Source organism: Hemicordylus capensis, chromosome 4 (genome assembly GCF_027244095.1).
Source record: "Hemicordylus capensis ecotype Gifberg chromosome 4, rHemCap1.1.pri, whole genome shotgun sequence".
NCBI classification, from domain to species: Eukaryota; Metazoa; Chordata; class Lepidosauria; order Squamata; family Cordylidae; genus Hemicordylus; species Hemicordylus capensis.
In genome coordinates this window covers 139,725,826-139,740,066 of record NC_069660.1, presented here as the reverse complement: position 1 = coordinate 139,740,066, position 14,241 = coordinate 139,725,826, and the positions used below count along the sequence as shown (strand labels likewise).

The following is a 14,241-nucleotide window of genomic DNA, read 5'->3' as shown; positions in this document are numbered from 1 at the left end:
ATGCCAGCAAATTTGGAGAACAACACAGTGGCCAACAGATTGGAAGAGGTCAGTCTACATACCCATATCAAAGAGACTTAACAGACTGCACAAACCATCGCTCAAAATCCTTAATTTCACATGCTAGCAAAATAATGCTCAGGATTATCCAACGCAGATTAGAGCGCTACGTGGAAAGGGAGATGCCAGATGTTCACTCTGGTTTCAGAAATGGCCAAGGAACAAGATACATTATTGCTGATGCACACTGGATAATTTGAGAAAGCCAAAGAATACCAGAAAGCAGTCAATATGTGCTTTATTGACTAAGGAAAAGCCTTTGATTGCGTTTACCAAGTTGTGGAATATCCTTAGGAAAATGGGCATCCCAGAACACCTCATTGTTCTCATGAGAAACCTGTACACAGGATAGGAAGCCACAGTCCAGACGGAACATGGTGAAACAGACTGGTTCCAGATCGGCAAAGGAGTAAGACAAGGCTGTATACTTTCTCCCTCTTTATTCAATTTATATGCTGAACATATCCTGAGAGAAGCTGGATTGGAAGAAGATAAGCGTGGTTTTAAAGTTGAAGGAAGAAACAACAATTACCTGTGCTACGCTGATGACACCACTCTGATAGATGAGAATGCGGATGATCTGCAAGCTCTAGTAATGAAAGTCAAGGAGCACAGTGAAAAAATGGGACTACAATTAAATGTAAAGAAGACTAAACTAATGACAACGGGTACAGCAACCAGCCTCAGAATTGACAATGAAGACATTGAAGTGGTGGATAGCTTCTGCATTTTAGGATTGACCATCAACAGTGAAGGATCCAGCAGTCAAGAAATATGCTGCAGACTAGCACTTGGTAGGGTTGCAATGAAGGCCTTGGAAAGGATATTTAGATGCCATGACTTGTCAACACCTACAAAGATTAGAATTGTTCGGTCAATGGTTTTTCCTGTGACACTCTGGATGCGAAAACTGAACTTTGAAGAAGCAAGATAGAAAAAGCATTGATGCTTCTGAACTTTGGTGCTGGAGAAAACTTTTGAGGATACACAACCAGGAAACTTTTGAGGATGGACAACCAGGAAAACAAACAAATGGATCATAGAACAAATCAATCCAGGATTTTCACTCGAGGCACAAATGACCAGGCTCAAACTATCATACTTTGGACACATTATGCAAAGATCCTGCTCCCTTGAGAAGTCCATAATGCTGGGGAAAGTTGAAGGAAAAAGAAGAAGAGGACGACCAGCAACAAGGTGGATGGACTTGATTACGACAGCAATGAATGTACCACTAAGAGACCTTAAAGGTCAAGCTGAAGACAGATCATCCTGGAGAGAATCTATCTATGTGGTCTCTAAGAGCTGACACCAACTTGACGGCACTTAATCAATCAATCAACAAATATCTGACATAGAATTCACCCCATCGTCAATTAACCTTTGCCTAAGACCTATATAAAAGAATCACAGCAGGAACACATGTGCAACTGACGGTCAATTAACCTTTGCCTAAGACCTTTACAAAAGAAACACAGCAGGAACACATGTGCAACTGACTCAATCTCCTCAGAGTTAAAAGGTAAAGTTGTGCCTTGGAGATGGTGTAGACTCCTGGTGACCACAGAGCTTGTGGTTTTCTTTGGTAGAATACAGAAGGGGTTTACCATTGCCATCTCCCGCGCAGTATGAAATGATGCCTTTCAGCATCTTCCTATATCGCTGCTGCCCGATATAGGTATTTTCTCTAGGAAACATACCAGCGAGGATTCAAACCAGCAACCTCCTGCTCCCTAGGCAAGTTACTTCCCCGCTGCGCCATTAGGTGGCTTCTCCTCAGAGTTACTGGGGCAATTTCTCTGCTCAGTTGGAATTCTGCTATATCTGAAAGCCAGTAGTTCCAAGGGGAGGGCATTCATATGGGCCCTTGAGAAGACCCATCTATGTTTAGGGAAGGTGAGGAGGTATAGATAATCTGCTAGGCAAGTTCTCATCCCACCACTGAGCAGGTGATATGGCCTAGATATCCTCGGCAGGTTATTCTGAAACTCAATATCCCAGATCCTCTGTTTAACAAGTTATTTGGCCCTAACCAATCCCACAGAGAGGACTGTCTCAGATGAAAAACCACAGGTTTGGAGTTTCCTAACACAGTTCTCCCACCAACTCAAACAATGCCTATCCAATAACAACAAGGGAAGGAAACCAGAGGGCATTAAGTTGATTCTTGCCCAGTTTATTAGTATTAGATACCAAGCTCTGGCCCCTATCAAGATAACACCCACTTCCAGTCTCAGAGTCTCTCATTTGGGGGTCAGAAGTAACGTTCTTAAGAACCTGGCTTGGACTCACTCCAGTCGGGAATAGTTCATAGGGTCCCAGCTGTGCCCCATATAACATTTGAGCCATCAACATCGCCTTGAATAAGTTGATGGCAGCTGGAACGAACATCCCTCCTTGCCGCCTGTGGAAGCAGAGAGTTGCTGTCACCAGCATCTTGCATTTAGAGGTGAACTGCATCTGAACACAGAGGTTCCATTTAGCTAGCAGGAGGAGAGTAAAAAGCTTGTATGGAAGGCTACCTCAACCTCAGGTGCATTCAACCAGCATCATCTGAACACCTGAAAATACTCTGTGTCTGGAAGCATGTAACATGAGGCATTCAATGAAGTGGGATCTAGGACTCTTGCAGCCACCATGGAATCTCTATAAAACTGCCACCTAGGAGAAGTAGTAGCAACAATAAATGAAGTATGTTGAACACAAAGATAAAACTGGAGGGACAGTAACTTGCATGCTGGTAAGCAGTTAATTATATTAAATTTGGATAAAAATATGAAATATCACTATTCGCCCTCTTAAGCGCTAGCCTGTTAAATCGATAAAAGGCAATTATGCCCTAGGTATGGTCAATATTGCATAGCAAAGCATCTCCCCAGACAATAATGATTCCTATCTAAGCATATCTGCTCCATAGTATATCATCCCTTGTACATAGTTTTGGCCAGTTGATTAGAATTTTCTTCTCTTGGCACTTGGTCCCCGACTTTATAGCTCATCCTCATAAGTCTGCCTCCTGCAACCTATTCCTCAGTGCCATCGGTTGACACACCTGCTTCCTCTGCTACTGTTTGCATGTGTAAGGACAAGCACCAGCTCAGGCTCCCTTTCTTGCTCATATTAAGGCAAGTTGCTTGCACATTTGTTTTCAGCTGCTTTTACAGGCAACCAGGCTCTCCTTTAAAGTGGCAAAATGTTTCTTTCATTTGGCTTTTAATTAAGCAGTTTATTGTGGCTGTGCTGTTTATGTTTTAATATCTATTTTAGAGCAAACTGATGACAAGGTAACATTCACTGTGAAAATCCACAGTTGTAATAACATTTTTAATCACCTTGGCCTGTGGTGTTTTGTTGTTTATAGCACTTCTGTTTACCATTAAGAGTTCTAATTCTGGTACAGTTGAACCGTACTAGCAAATGAGTCACTTCCTACAGTTCCATGCCTATAAAAAAAAACCCTACTGCTTCAGTATACAATTCTTGCTGAATAGCAACATTTGGTCCTCTAAGGGCTTGTGTGTGTGCACACACACACACACAACACACAGTTGTTACCCATTTATTACAGTCAATATAGTTTTTACTCATTTATTATCATCTCTCAATCGGTTGGTACAATTGCAAGGCTGGTTCCCTCATAAACAGATCTAATTCTACAACTACCTTGTCCTAGTATTACCTGAGTAGTGAGCACACAACAAAAGTGCTACTATGAGTTGAAACAGACATTAATGCTGAACTCCGTGTTAATCACAATTAAGAGACCAGGAGTGTGGAGAACTGAACAACCTTGACTCAGGATCTGAAAGACAGGACTTCAGTAGGCGATAATCAATTTCCCTTTCCTCCCCTACCAGCACACTCCTTCTGGAGCAGATATCTTAGGGAAGAGGTTCCCAACCTATGGTACTCCAGATGTTGCTGAACTACAACTTCCATTATCCACAGCCACAATAAATTGCAAGAATTGTAGCTGGGGATGATGGGAGTTGTAGTTCAGCAACATCTGAAGTACCAAAGGTTGGGAACACCTGTCTTAGGGTAGGTATTTCCTGTCACCGCTGGGCAAGCCCCTATTCTGTCGTCTCCAACTTTTTAATATGAAAGAACAGACTGGAATGTGGCAGAATTCTCTGAGCTGCTAATTCATTGACAGAGCAATAGTCCAATTAAATAGTTTATTATAGTACAAGAGGACCTCCGTATTCGTGGGGGTTCCGTTCTTTGCAATTACCACGGATGAGCAAAACACGAATAATGAATAATTATGTCTAAGGTAGCATGGGCGTTAGGTTCCCACAGGTCGCAAAAAAGAGGAAAAACTGGCAAAAATGGCTGTAGACATGCAGGGGAAAGTGGCCTACTGTGCTCCGCTGGATTCCCCCAGTGATCCAGCAATACCCCACAATCGTCTCCATTCTGCCATTTTTTGGCAACAAAAAAAAAAATCACATTTCAATCTTTAAAAAAAATGTTTCACAAAATGGCTCCTGAGTTCAAAATAGCAGCTGGAAATGACCTCCGGCCACCCACGATCTGTGGATATGCAGATTAACCTTTCCCCCACCCCCTTTTCTCGCCTATATCAAGATTGGGTATAAATTACCCAACCATAGATTCGTGAAACCGTGGATGCTAGATCCACACATAACAAGGTTCTTCAGAACACAGAAAGAAAGGGAAAGAGTTCAAAGACAGGCAGGTGAAAAAAAACCCAAAAATGTACCTTATCTCATCTAAGTTTTTGAAAATCTACATGTATCCTCAGCTTAGAGATTCATATAATGTGTAAGGATAGCAACTCTTTCAAATAACTGATAGTTTTCCAAGGGAGCGGGAGCCACTTCTCCAAACTTACATATGGAAAATCAGTCCTATGGAGGAAATATTGGTCCAGTCAACTTCTAGGAGGTGCCTATAGACTTTCCAGACCAAGCCAGAAAGAACAGATGGGAGATTTCCCATAATCAAATATTAGTACCAGTGCCTTTAAGATGGGAGGAGAATTGGTGTTGTGGTAGCAAACCTGAAATGTCTCCTTTGCTAAGCAGGGGTCTGCCCTGGTTTGCATTTGCATGGGAGTTTACATGTGAGCACTGTAAGATCAGGTACGTAGCTTGGGAGTGCTCCTGGACCCAAAGCTCTCCCTGGTCTCCCAGGTTGAGGCAGTGTCCAGGAGCATTTTTTTATCAGCTTCAGCTGATACGTCAGCTACGTCCATTTCTGGAGATAAATGCTCTTAAAACAGCAGTACATATGCCGGTAACAGGCTTGACAACTGTAATGCACTCTACATGGGGCTGCCTTTGTACATACTATAGTCCGGAAACTAAAACTGGTACAGAATGTGGCAGCCAGATTGGTGTTCAAAGGGACCACATAACACTGGTGTTCAGGGAACTGCACTGGCTGCCGATATGTTTCTGGGTGAAATACAAAGTTCCGCTTATTACCTATAAAGCCCTTAATGGATTGGATCCAGCATATTTAAGAGAGTGCCTTCTTTGTCACGAACCCTGCCACCTGTTACGATCTTCTGGAGAGGTCTGGTTACGTTTGCCACCAGCTCGTTTGGTGGCAACCCAGGACCGGGCTTTCTCTGTGGCTGCCCCGGGGCTTTGGAATATGCTCCCTGATGAAATAAGAGCATCTCCTTCTCTGTTTGTTTTCAGGAAGACCCTCAAGACTCACCTGTTCTCATAGGCTGTTAATTAGAATTAATTTTAATAATTGGTTTTAATAATTGTTTTATGCTACTGTTTTAATTGTTTTGTGTATTTTGACCTGTGCTTATTTTTAAATATCATTTTTAAATGTGTACACCACCTAGAGATGTACCTATCAAGTGGTATAAAAGCAAGATAAAATAAATAAATTAAATAAATAAGATATTCCCCTTAGGGTACAGGGCTGTTCTGGGAAGAGCATGTGCATGTAGATGGTTCCATGTCCAGACAGGGCTGAGAGGGACTCAAGGCTGTAACCTTGGAGAAGCCTCTGCCAATCTGTGTAGAATACTGAGATAGACCGGTCAATGGCCTGACTCAGGATAAGGCAGTTTCCTATGTCCCTACATAAACTGGGGGGACCCTCGTAGTAAGGCTTCCTACATGCCTGCAGACTACTACATGTAGGCAGAAGATGAGTTAGGTCAGAGCTCTTAGAAGTCATTCGCAGAACAAAAAGCGGTGGTGGGGTGTGGGGGGGGGGTGTTATGCTTCAGTTTAGTACAGGGAATAAAACTGAACTATGTTAGTTAACATTTCCAGTACTGACAACCTTGGTCTTTCGCACAGATTGTGTATTAGCATACACAGTACAGACATGAGAGGGGACCTGGCTTTCATGAGCTCACAGAGACATTCTAAAAACCTTAAGCCAGCCAGTGAATCAAAATTAAGACTCGTTCATTATGGGACATTTAGCAAATAAAGGATTTTTAAAAATATTTAAATACTTCTGCCACAGAAGCAAACCTCAGGAATATGAGCTGCCTTCTCCTCTTCAGGAGTAAATTGCACCTTTTTGCTCTAACCATAATTCAGAAAAATTTTCATAACAGTTTAGCCAAGGCTGACACCAACTAAAGTCAGTATTTAAAATTATTATTTGAAATTGGGTTAAGATCATAGTTAAAATTAACACTGCTTAGCACAAGGGTGAATTTGGTCCCAAGATGTCAGGAGAACGTGTATAATCCCAAGGCAGCTCCCAATCTCTTAAAATGTAGTCAACAGAGAATCATTATTATTACATCTGCACCAGCCCACAGTAGCCCTCCTGTTTAGGGCATATTGCTGTGTTTCTGCAGTAGTCAAAAGAACTAGAATAGCACAGTTCTAGTATTTTACTGGACTAAGATGGACCCAGAATATGCACCAGTCCATTAAGATATCTGAAGATCCCATAATAAATGAGTCTTTATTCTACAAAAATCAGAAAAGGCCCTTAGTGGGCCAAATATTGCCTCCACTGCACATAGGTGCAATTCTAGAACAATGGGATAATGTATTAAATGGGCAAAAGAAAAGGACTTTAATTGGGAGGACTCTATCTACACGTAACTGTTATGTCATATACGGTACTTTCTGGAGACATTTTATGGAACATTACTGTTTGTTCCTTCTGCACTGGTATCTGTGAAGCTTTGTCACAAGGATGCTACAACACACATGCAGGTTAAATCCACTTTAAATGAAGACAGGTGAATAGTAAGGGAATCAAGCAAACAGCCCTCATAACTGAGGTGAGGATTAAAGCTGTTCATACACAATACTATGCACTTTGTTTGATGCAACTTTTCCTTAGGGTCAGTAAGAAGCAGAAGAATTTCTACTAATTAGCACCAGAGCATCACTTCATTATCATAGGACAATTTCATTTGCAACTCCTGTGTCAATTTTTCTCCTTTTAAAAAGAAGAAGTTATACAAGCACTTTGGAGCATTTGCAAAACACCTCATTAAACTATCTTCCCTTGTATTAAAAGAAAATCTGCTTACAACTGTCAGAATCTGTTTATAACCGTTATAGCTGATATGATGGCAGCACATTAGTACATACTATCAGAGATTTTCAGTTCAGTGGGAATCTATAATTTTAAAGTACCAATAATTATCAAAGAGAATGAAGTTGCACAGGATTAAAAAAAAACACTATTTTATTACATATAGCTACTCACCTTAGGATGCATAGGCACACTTTGCCTCCTGGTGTTAACCGACAAAATCCAAACCTTTGTTTGCTTTGAATGTCAGTAAGCACAAAGGTAAAGTGCTGTCCAACTTGAGTCACCCTGGAAACAAAGAAATACTTTACTCTTTGACAAAACTAAGGGGAAACATGTGTGTAACACTCATTTATATAATTAATTGGGAAAGATAGGCAATAAGTTTGTGGCATCATTTTTTGCGATATGAAAAAGAATAAACCTTTCACCAATCTCTTAATCAACTCAGGCATGATGAAAGTTTATAAACAGTTACAGGGGAAAATCCTATCAACTTCAATCAATCAGTCTGGAACTCTGATCTAACGACTAATGGCAAGTGTACTGTAATTAGCCATATGTCTCCATGGCACAATGGAAATTATATGCAATCCCATTTCTCTTGAAAAGGGCTCCATGTGTAGAAACCAAGGTCTGTCACTAAGTGATACATTTGCCATGTTAGAAACTCAGTGATAAAAATAATTACTGAGCCCCGATTCCATTTGGAAGATCAACACTTTAAAAGCTGCCAGAACATACAACTGACTGTATTTCAAGATTTAAAAGTTATCACATATGACTGCAATTATTTTCCAAATGATATTGCAAGCTCTGTATTGCACACTCTTCTACTGCCTTTCTTTTGCTGAATATTTCTGTTATTCTCTCAGATTCCACCATAGGTCCACTCATCTAGGCAACCCATTAGTTTCCACTTAACTTAGCTATAAATGCTTTCTGGGTCTTGCCTTGTCTGTTTGGCTGTTCCAGGTATTGGCACTGTCCATCCCATCCTTCCCAGGCCTCCTGCAAGTTCTGCCAGTGCCATTTCTTCCAAACTCTAAACCAATACCACCAGGATTAAACTTCCAGTACACTGGGTTCTTGACTGCCCATGTATCATTGCTGACAGTCTCTTCTATCCCACCCCCCGCCAGCTAGAATTCATATGCGAACTGAGGAATTGGAAAAATTGGGCATTACATTGCAGCACTTCCCTCAATTCTACCATCATTTATTAGTATTCAATAGGGAATGTTTTACCATTTTTATCTTATTCCTCCTTGCAACAACTCTCGTTAGGTCATCATGACTGTTAAGTCAAACAGGTTGAGAGCTCCCCATGCCTATTTGGCAAGTTCTATACCAGAGATAAAAGCTGAAACTTGGTTTACAAAGTGCAGGTCCAACTCTCAGTTCTATGGACCTAGTCCAATATTCATAAGAGCTAAACATGATTAGGTATCATGATGTACTTTGATGTGCTTCTGGTCCATTGGGTCCTACTATGAAAAACTGCTGAGAGAATACTAGAAAATGTAGTTGTGTGCAAGGATATACATTCCTTAGAGAGATTTTTTTTCTACAGTTTTAACTACTAGGTGTGTGCATACTGTCAGCATGTAGGATACACAATTAGATGAGTGCAGGGGCGTAGCAAGGTTGGAGTGGGCCCAGAGACAAGATTTTAAAATGGGCCCCCCCCCAAAGTCCAGGGCCTCCACACACCCCAGGCCCCCAAGGATTTAAGTCTGATATTCCAAAATAAGTATGCTGCCTGCAAATACATTTCACTGAATACACACACACACGTCACAATATATAGTGATATACATTGAGTACTATACATTTGTATTACTTTTAATGCCTAGAACACACTAGAAAGATGAATTATTAAAATGGGCCCCTCGCTGCAGATTAGCAAAGGAGACTTTCAACCATGCAGGGTGAACCTATGTTTGTTTTCTCAGAATTCTGAACAAATTCAGTCAAGTTTGATTGCAGGAGGTTTTTCACAGGAGGCTTTTAAAGCCCTTTAAGACACATCTCCTCTGGAATGGAGGTGCTGCATTCTCACATGTTGGCCAGATTTACCCTGAAGTCCCTGCAAGTTATTGGGGAGCAGTTCACACACAAGAAAAATAAAATAAAAGCACCACACATGCTTCACAGTTCTCACTCAGACCTTCTGGGTTGCAAAACAACTTGAACATAAGTGCATTTATAAATAAATGAATGAATAAATAAAATTAATATAATACTGTTCCAGAAGTTTTTGCAATTTTCTGCCATGAAACAAGCCACTTATAGGACTTTTTAGATAGTTTTGTTTAAGTCAGCAAATTTTCCAAGCTGTTTCAAAATAAATATTCAGAGACTTCTCGGTCCCTCCCCCCCCCCATCCAAGCCCTATGGCAAGCAGATCCCTATATATGGGGGGGGGGCGGGAAAGGTAACCACAAAAAGGAGTTCACACTCTACCTGGCAAATGCTGGTCTGGGTTAAGCAGTGCAGCAAGGGATCTTCTGCTGCAGAGAACACTCTGGCTGCCTCCTCCTTCCTGGCTGGCTTGGGCCCTACTCGAGTTCAGGCTTCACTGCGGCCTACACGGAGGCCTCCGTGGAAGCCCCGCCCACCCGCCGATCAGCTGAGAGGCGGGAGAAAAGGAGCTCTTTGCAGCTTGCCTGCTGCTTCGATTGCGGCCAGTAGAACAAGCAGGAGAGATGGCGAAGAGGGCAAGTGGCTGAGAGGCTATGGGGCTGGGCAGGGAGCAATGGGGAGTCACATGAGGTGCCTCTGGGGGGCCCCTCCAGGCAGTGGGCCCCCCAGACAACTGTCTCCCCTTGCCCTATCATTGTTACGCGCCTGGATGAGTGTGTTAGAATCTGTAACAACCACCTAATGGCGCAGTGGGGAAGTAACTTGCCTAAGGAGCAAGAGGTTGCTGGCTCGAGTGAGCCAGCGTGGCTTAGTGGTTAGAGTGCTGGACTAGGACCGGGGAGACCCGAATTCAAATCCCCATTCAGCCATGAAACTAGCTGGGTGACTCTGGGCCAGTCATTTCTCTCTCAGCCTAACCTACTTCACAGGGTTGTTGTGAAAGAGAAACTCAAGTATGTAGTACACCGCTCCGGGCTCCTTGGAGGAAGAGTAGGATATAAATGTAGTAGTAGTAATAATAATAATAATAATAATAATTCCCCGCTGGTATGTTTCCCAGACAATAGCTATATTGGGCATATCTAGATAGATAGATAGATATAGACTATATCTATATAACACCCAAATTGGACAGCAGCGATGCTGAAAAGGCCTAATCTCATACTGCATGGGAGATGGCAATGGTAAACTCCTCCTGTATTCTACCAAAGAAAACCACATGGCTCTGTGGTCACCAGAAGTCGACACCAACTCAACAGCACAACTTTACCTTTATTAGAATCTGTGCAAGTCAGGTATAACAAAACAGAAGCTATTGTTTGAATAGGAGGAACCCTCCATTCCTCAGGTCTTAAAAGCCATTTCCACACATGAAATATTTAGGTGTACACAAGATTTTTGAAGTATACGAGTGTACAAATCATAGGGAGGAAGGCTGTTAATGAAATATGTAATCCCTTAACTTTGTCCCCTGCCCCAACACCAAACTTAGTCAACTAATTCATCCCCTGTGATCTTCAAAAGATAGTAGCAAAGAGTGCTAGCACAAAAGGTAATTTAAGAATCGAAGTATATGCCTAAAAATTTAATGTATGAATGTAGCAAATACTGTACATGTTTGAGAATACAAGAATCAGACAGGTGTAGAGATTCAAATAGGTGAAACTCAAAAGGAGTAGAAAGTGACCTGCTAGGTTTGAGTTGAAAGATAACAGAGTACAATGCTTATTTTAAAAAGTATATCCCACCTTCCTTACAAAGAGTCAAGGTGGCCAACAAGAAAAATTAAAAAATAGAATATCATCTTAAAACAACGCTTAAGCACATCATCAATACTGCTGGAGGAAGCCACTGAGCCATGGTTGTTATTTCCAGCTTCCAAATATTCTGCAGAGTCGGTAGAGAAATACTTAAGGAAATCAATATAATATTCCTTGCCTCCATGAACATCAAATTACTGTCATCAGCCTTGGAGGTGGACATTTGGAAAACAAAAGAAAGGAACAGAACAAAATGACCTGCAGGAAAGGAGAAATGTTATAAAATCCCATCTTTGTTCTTTCTATGTTAGAACCAAGAGGAAGAGAAAAGACACACTGGACCTGCAATAAACTGTGATGAGGCTTTTTCTTGACAATTGAAAAAGTAAGGATGGGGGGGAATGACACTGGATAGGATAACAAATAAATATGTCAGACAATCTATCAATCTGAATGAATAATCTGATCAAGTTAGTTAGTGATTCCAAGATGTATCTAGGGTTTTTGAGAAAACATGGAAAATTAGTCTTAAGGTTAGTCACATGTTTCAAGATTAATGAAAGCAATTAATCAACCCCTGCTAATTTGGCAAAGAGGCACCTTTTAATGTGGTGATTCTCTTTATTTAGCAGGGGGAGAGTAACTGGCCCTATCCACCCCCAGCACAGTACCTCCAGTGACTGTTGCTGGTGTCTATCTTATGTTTCTTTTTAGATTGTAAGCCCTCTGGGGACAGGGATCCATCTTATTTATTTATTATTACTGAGCCCTGAGCCATTTGTGGAAGGGCAGTACAGAAATCAAATAAATAAATAAATAAATAAAATAATAAAGAATAGCTAGATGCAAGCCATTGCCCTTCTGACTGTTGTATTTTGAAGACTTTCTCCCACTATCCCTAGATAGAAGGAAGGCTGGAGAAACTGAAAAATATGCCCTTCATATTTTACTTAACTGCTGGGCCTTAGCTACTGTGGCAGTAAGGTAGAGTGCACTGTAAGTTGATTTCAACTCCTGGAGTCCATGGAGCCCTGTGGTTTTCTTTGGTATAATACAGGAAGGGTTTACCATTGCCGCCTCTCACATAGTATGAGAGGATGTCTTTCAGCATCTTCCTATACACTGAGGGAAATAAGTATTTGATCCCCTGCTGATTTTGCCCGATATAGCACTAAGGATGTGCACAAAACCGTTTTGTCCGGTTCGAGTCAAATTTGGGTTCGAAATATATGAGTGTCCAATTGCTTTGGGGTTTGGTTGATAGGTACCCATGGGTGCCAGCTACCACCCCACCCACTTTTGGAGGTTCGAACTGGTTCAAATCGAACCATCCCCAGTTTGGTTCGAATCTGAACCTGCAGCTCAAACCTGATGGCTGGCTTGGTTAGAATTCGAACCATCCTGGTTCAAATTCGAACCGGTTCACACATCCGTATATAGCACCAGTGGGAATTCGAACTGGCAACCTTCTGCTTGTTAGTCAAGCATTTCCCCGCTAACTGTGGAGAATGGAAAGAAGTTTTAGCGTGTGTCCTAGTGGAGGCAAGGCTTACTGGCAGGGGCATAGGAAGTTTGCCGGTGGCCTGGGGACAGGCTGCTGCCAGTGAGCCCCTCCCACCACCACTTCCCCGTAGTAAGAATCAGAAGAGCGTCTACTCGAGAGAGAGGAAATTAAGGTAAATCTTCTTAACTCTGTAAAATAAAAGCTGTTAGCTCTTCTTCCAGGCCTCAAATTGGAGCACACATTTAAAATGATCTACTTCTTCAAAGAGATTATTTGCAATATTATAGTACTGCAAATTCACAATTGTTCATCAAAATAGTGATGAACTCCCTTTCTTGACAGAAAGGCAAACCAAATGATACATACTCTTTCCTTGTTTATATGCGATGCTTGCTATTTCTCTTTTTATATGATTTTCATAAAAATAATAAATCATTAAACACTGAAGAACATATACAAATATTTATCGACCCTACAGTCTACAAGTGGTTCTTTCAAGGTCACTACAATACATCACATCAAGTTTTAAATATATTTGAAATAACAGGGGAATACTCTTCAGACAATAAAATAGATAAGGAGTATTTATACTGCTATATTTGTTATCAGGACATAATTTAATGCTCTCTTTGAGGCCAGGCTGCAAAAATTACCTCTCTTTAGGTATGAAAATTCACATTATCAGCATTAAATAGAAGTTGTGTGTCCTTGGAGGAAGAATGCATTTTCCTGTAGATTTATAGGAGCCTGTGTAATAGTTCAGGAATGTGAAATCATTCATATGAAAGAGGTTTTACACAAAAGTTATGGGTGTGTATGAGCAACTTTGTACTTTATTAGCTTGTATTTAGCATATTGTCATACAAGATCATTTTAAGGAAAGAATTACGTTTAATAATATATCAGTGGTTAGTTAATGTTTGTAGAAGGGACTAGTATGCTAGAAGTTTATAAAATTACAGATAGCATGGAGAACATGAAGAGAAAGCATTTTTGTCACTCTCTATATCTCTAACCACTAGCTCAGGCAGTTTTAAAAACTGGTCTTTAGAAATACATTAGGTCTATCAGTGGCTATTCACCCCAACTTCTAAATCAAACTTTGGTGGTCAGAAGGCAGGATAGTTTGAATATGGAATTGCGTTGGCAAATGACAAGAGCACAGCTACCACTTCAGTCTCTGCTTGTAAAGTTTACAGGTGGCATCTGGTTGCTACTGGAGACTAGACGAATCTGTGGTATGATTCAGAAAGCTCCTTCTTTGTC

The 14,241-nt window shown here is 41.1% G+C and overlaps 1 protein-coding gene across 7 annotated transcripts in view; it reads right to left on the bottom strand.

Annotated features, from left to right (window-relative positions):
* DENND1B (DENN domain containing 1B) overlaps nt 1–14,241 on the bottom strand; it is a 292,085-nt gene that overhangs the window by 160,031 nt on the left and 117,813 nt on the right. For 6 of the 7 annotated variants that reach the window (XM_053245148.1, XM_053245149.1, XM_053245145.1 and 3 more), the window contains one exon: nt 7,741–7,854. In XM_053245148.1, the coding sequence (XP_053101123.1) occupies nt 7,741–7,854 (114 nt within the window). Of the gene's footprint in view, nt 1–7,740; nt 7,855–10,032; nt 10,158–14,241 lie in introns of those variants that run through there. The other variant, XM_053245147.1, reaches the window with a different exon arrangement.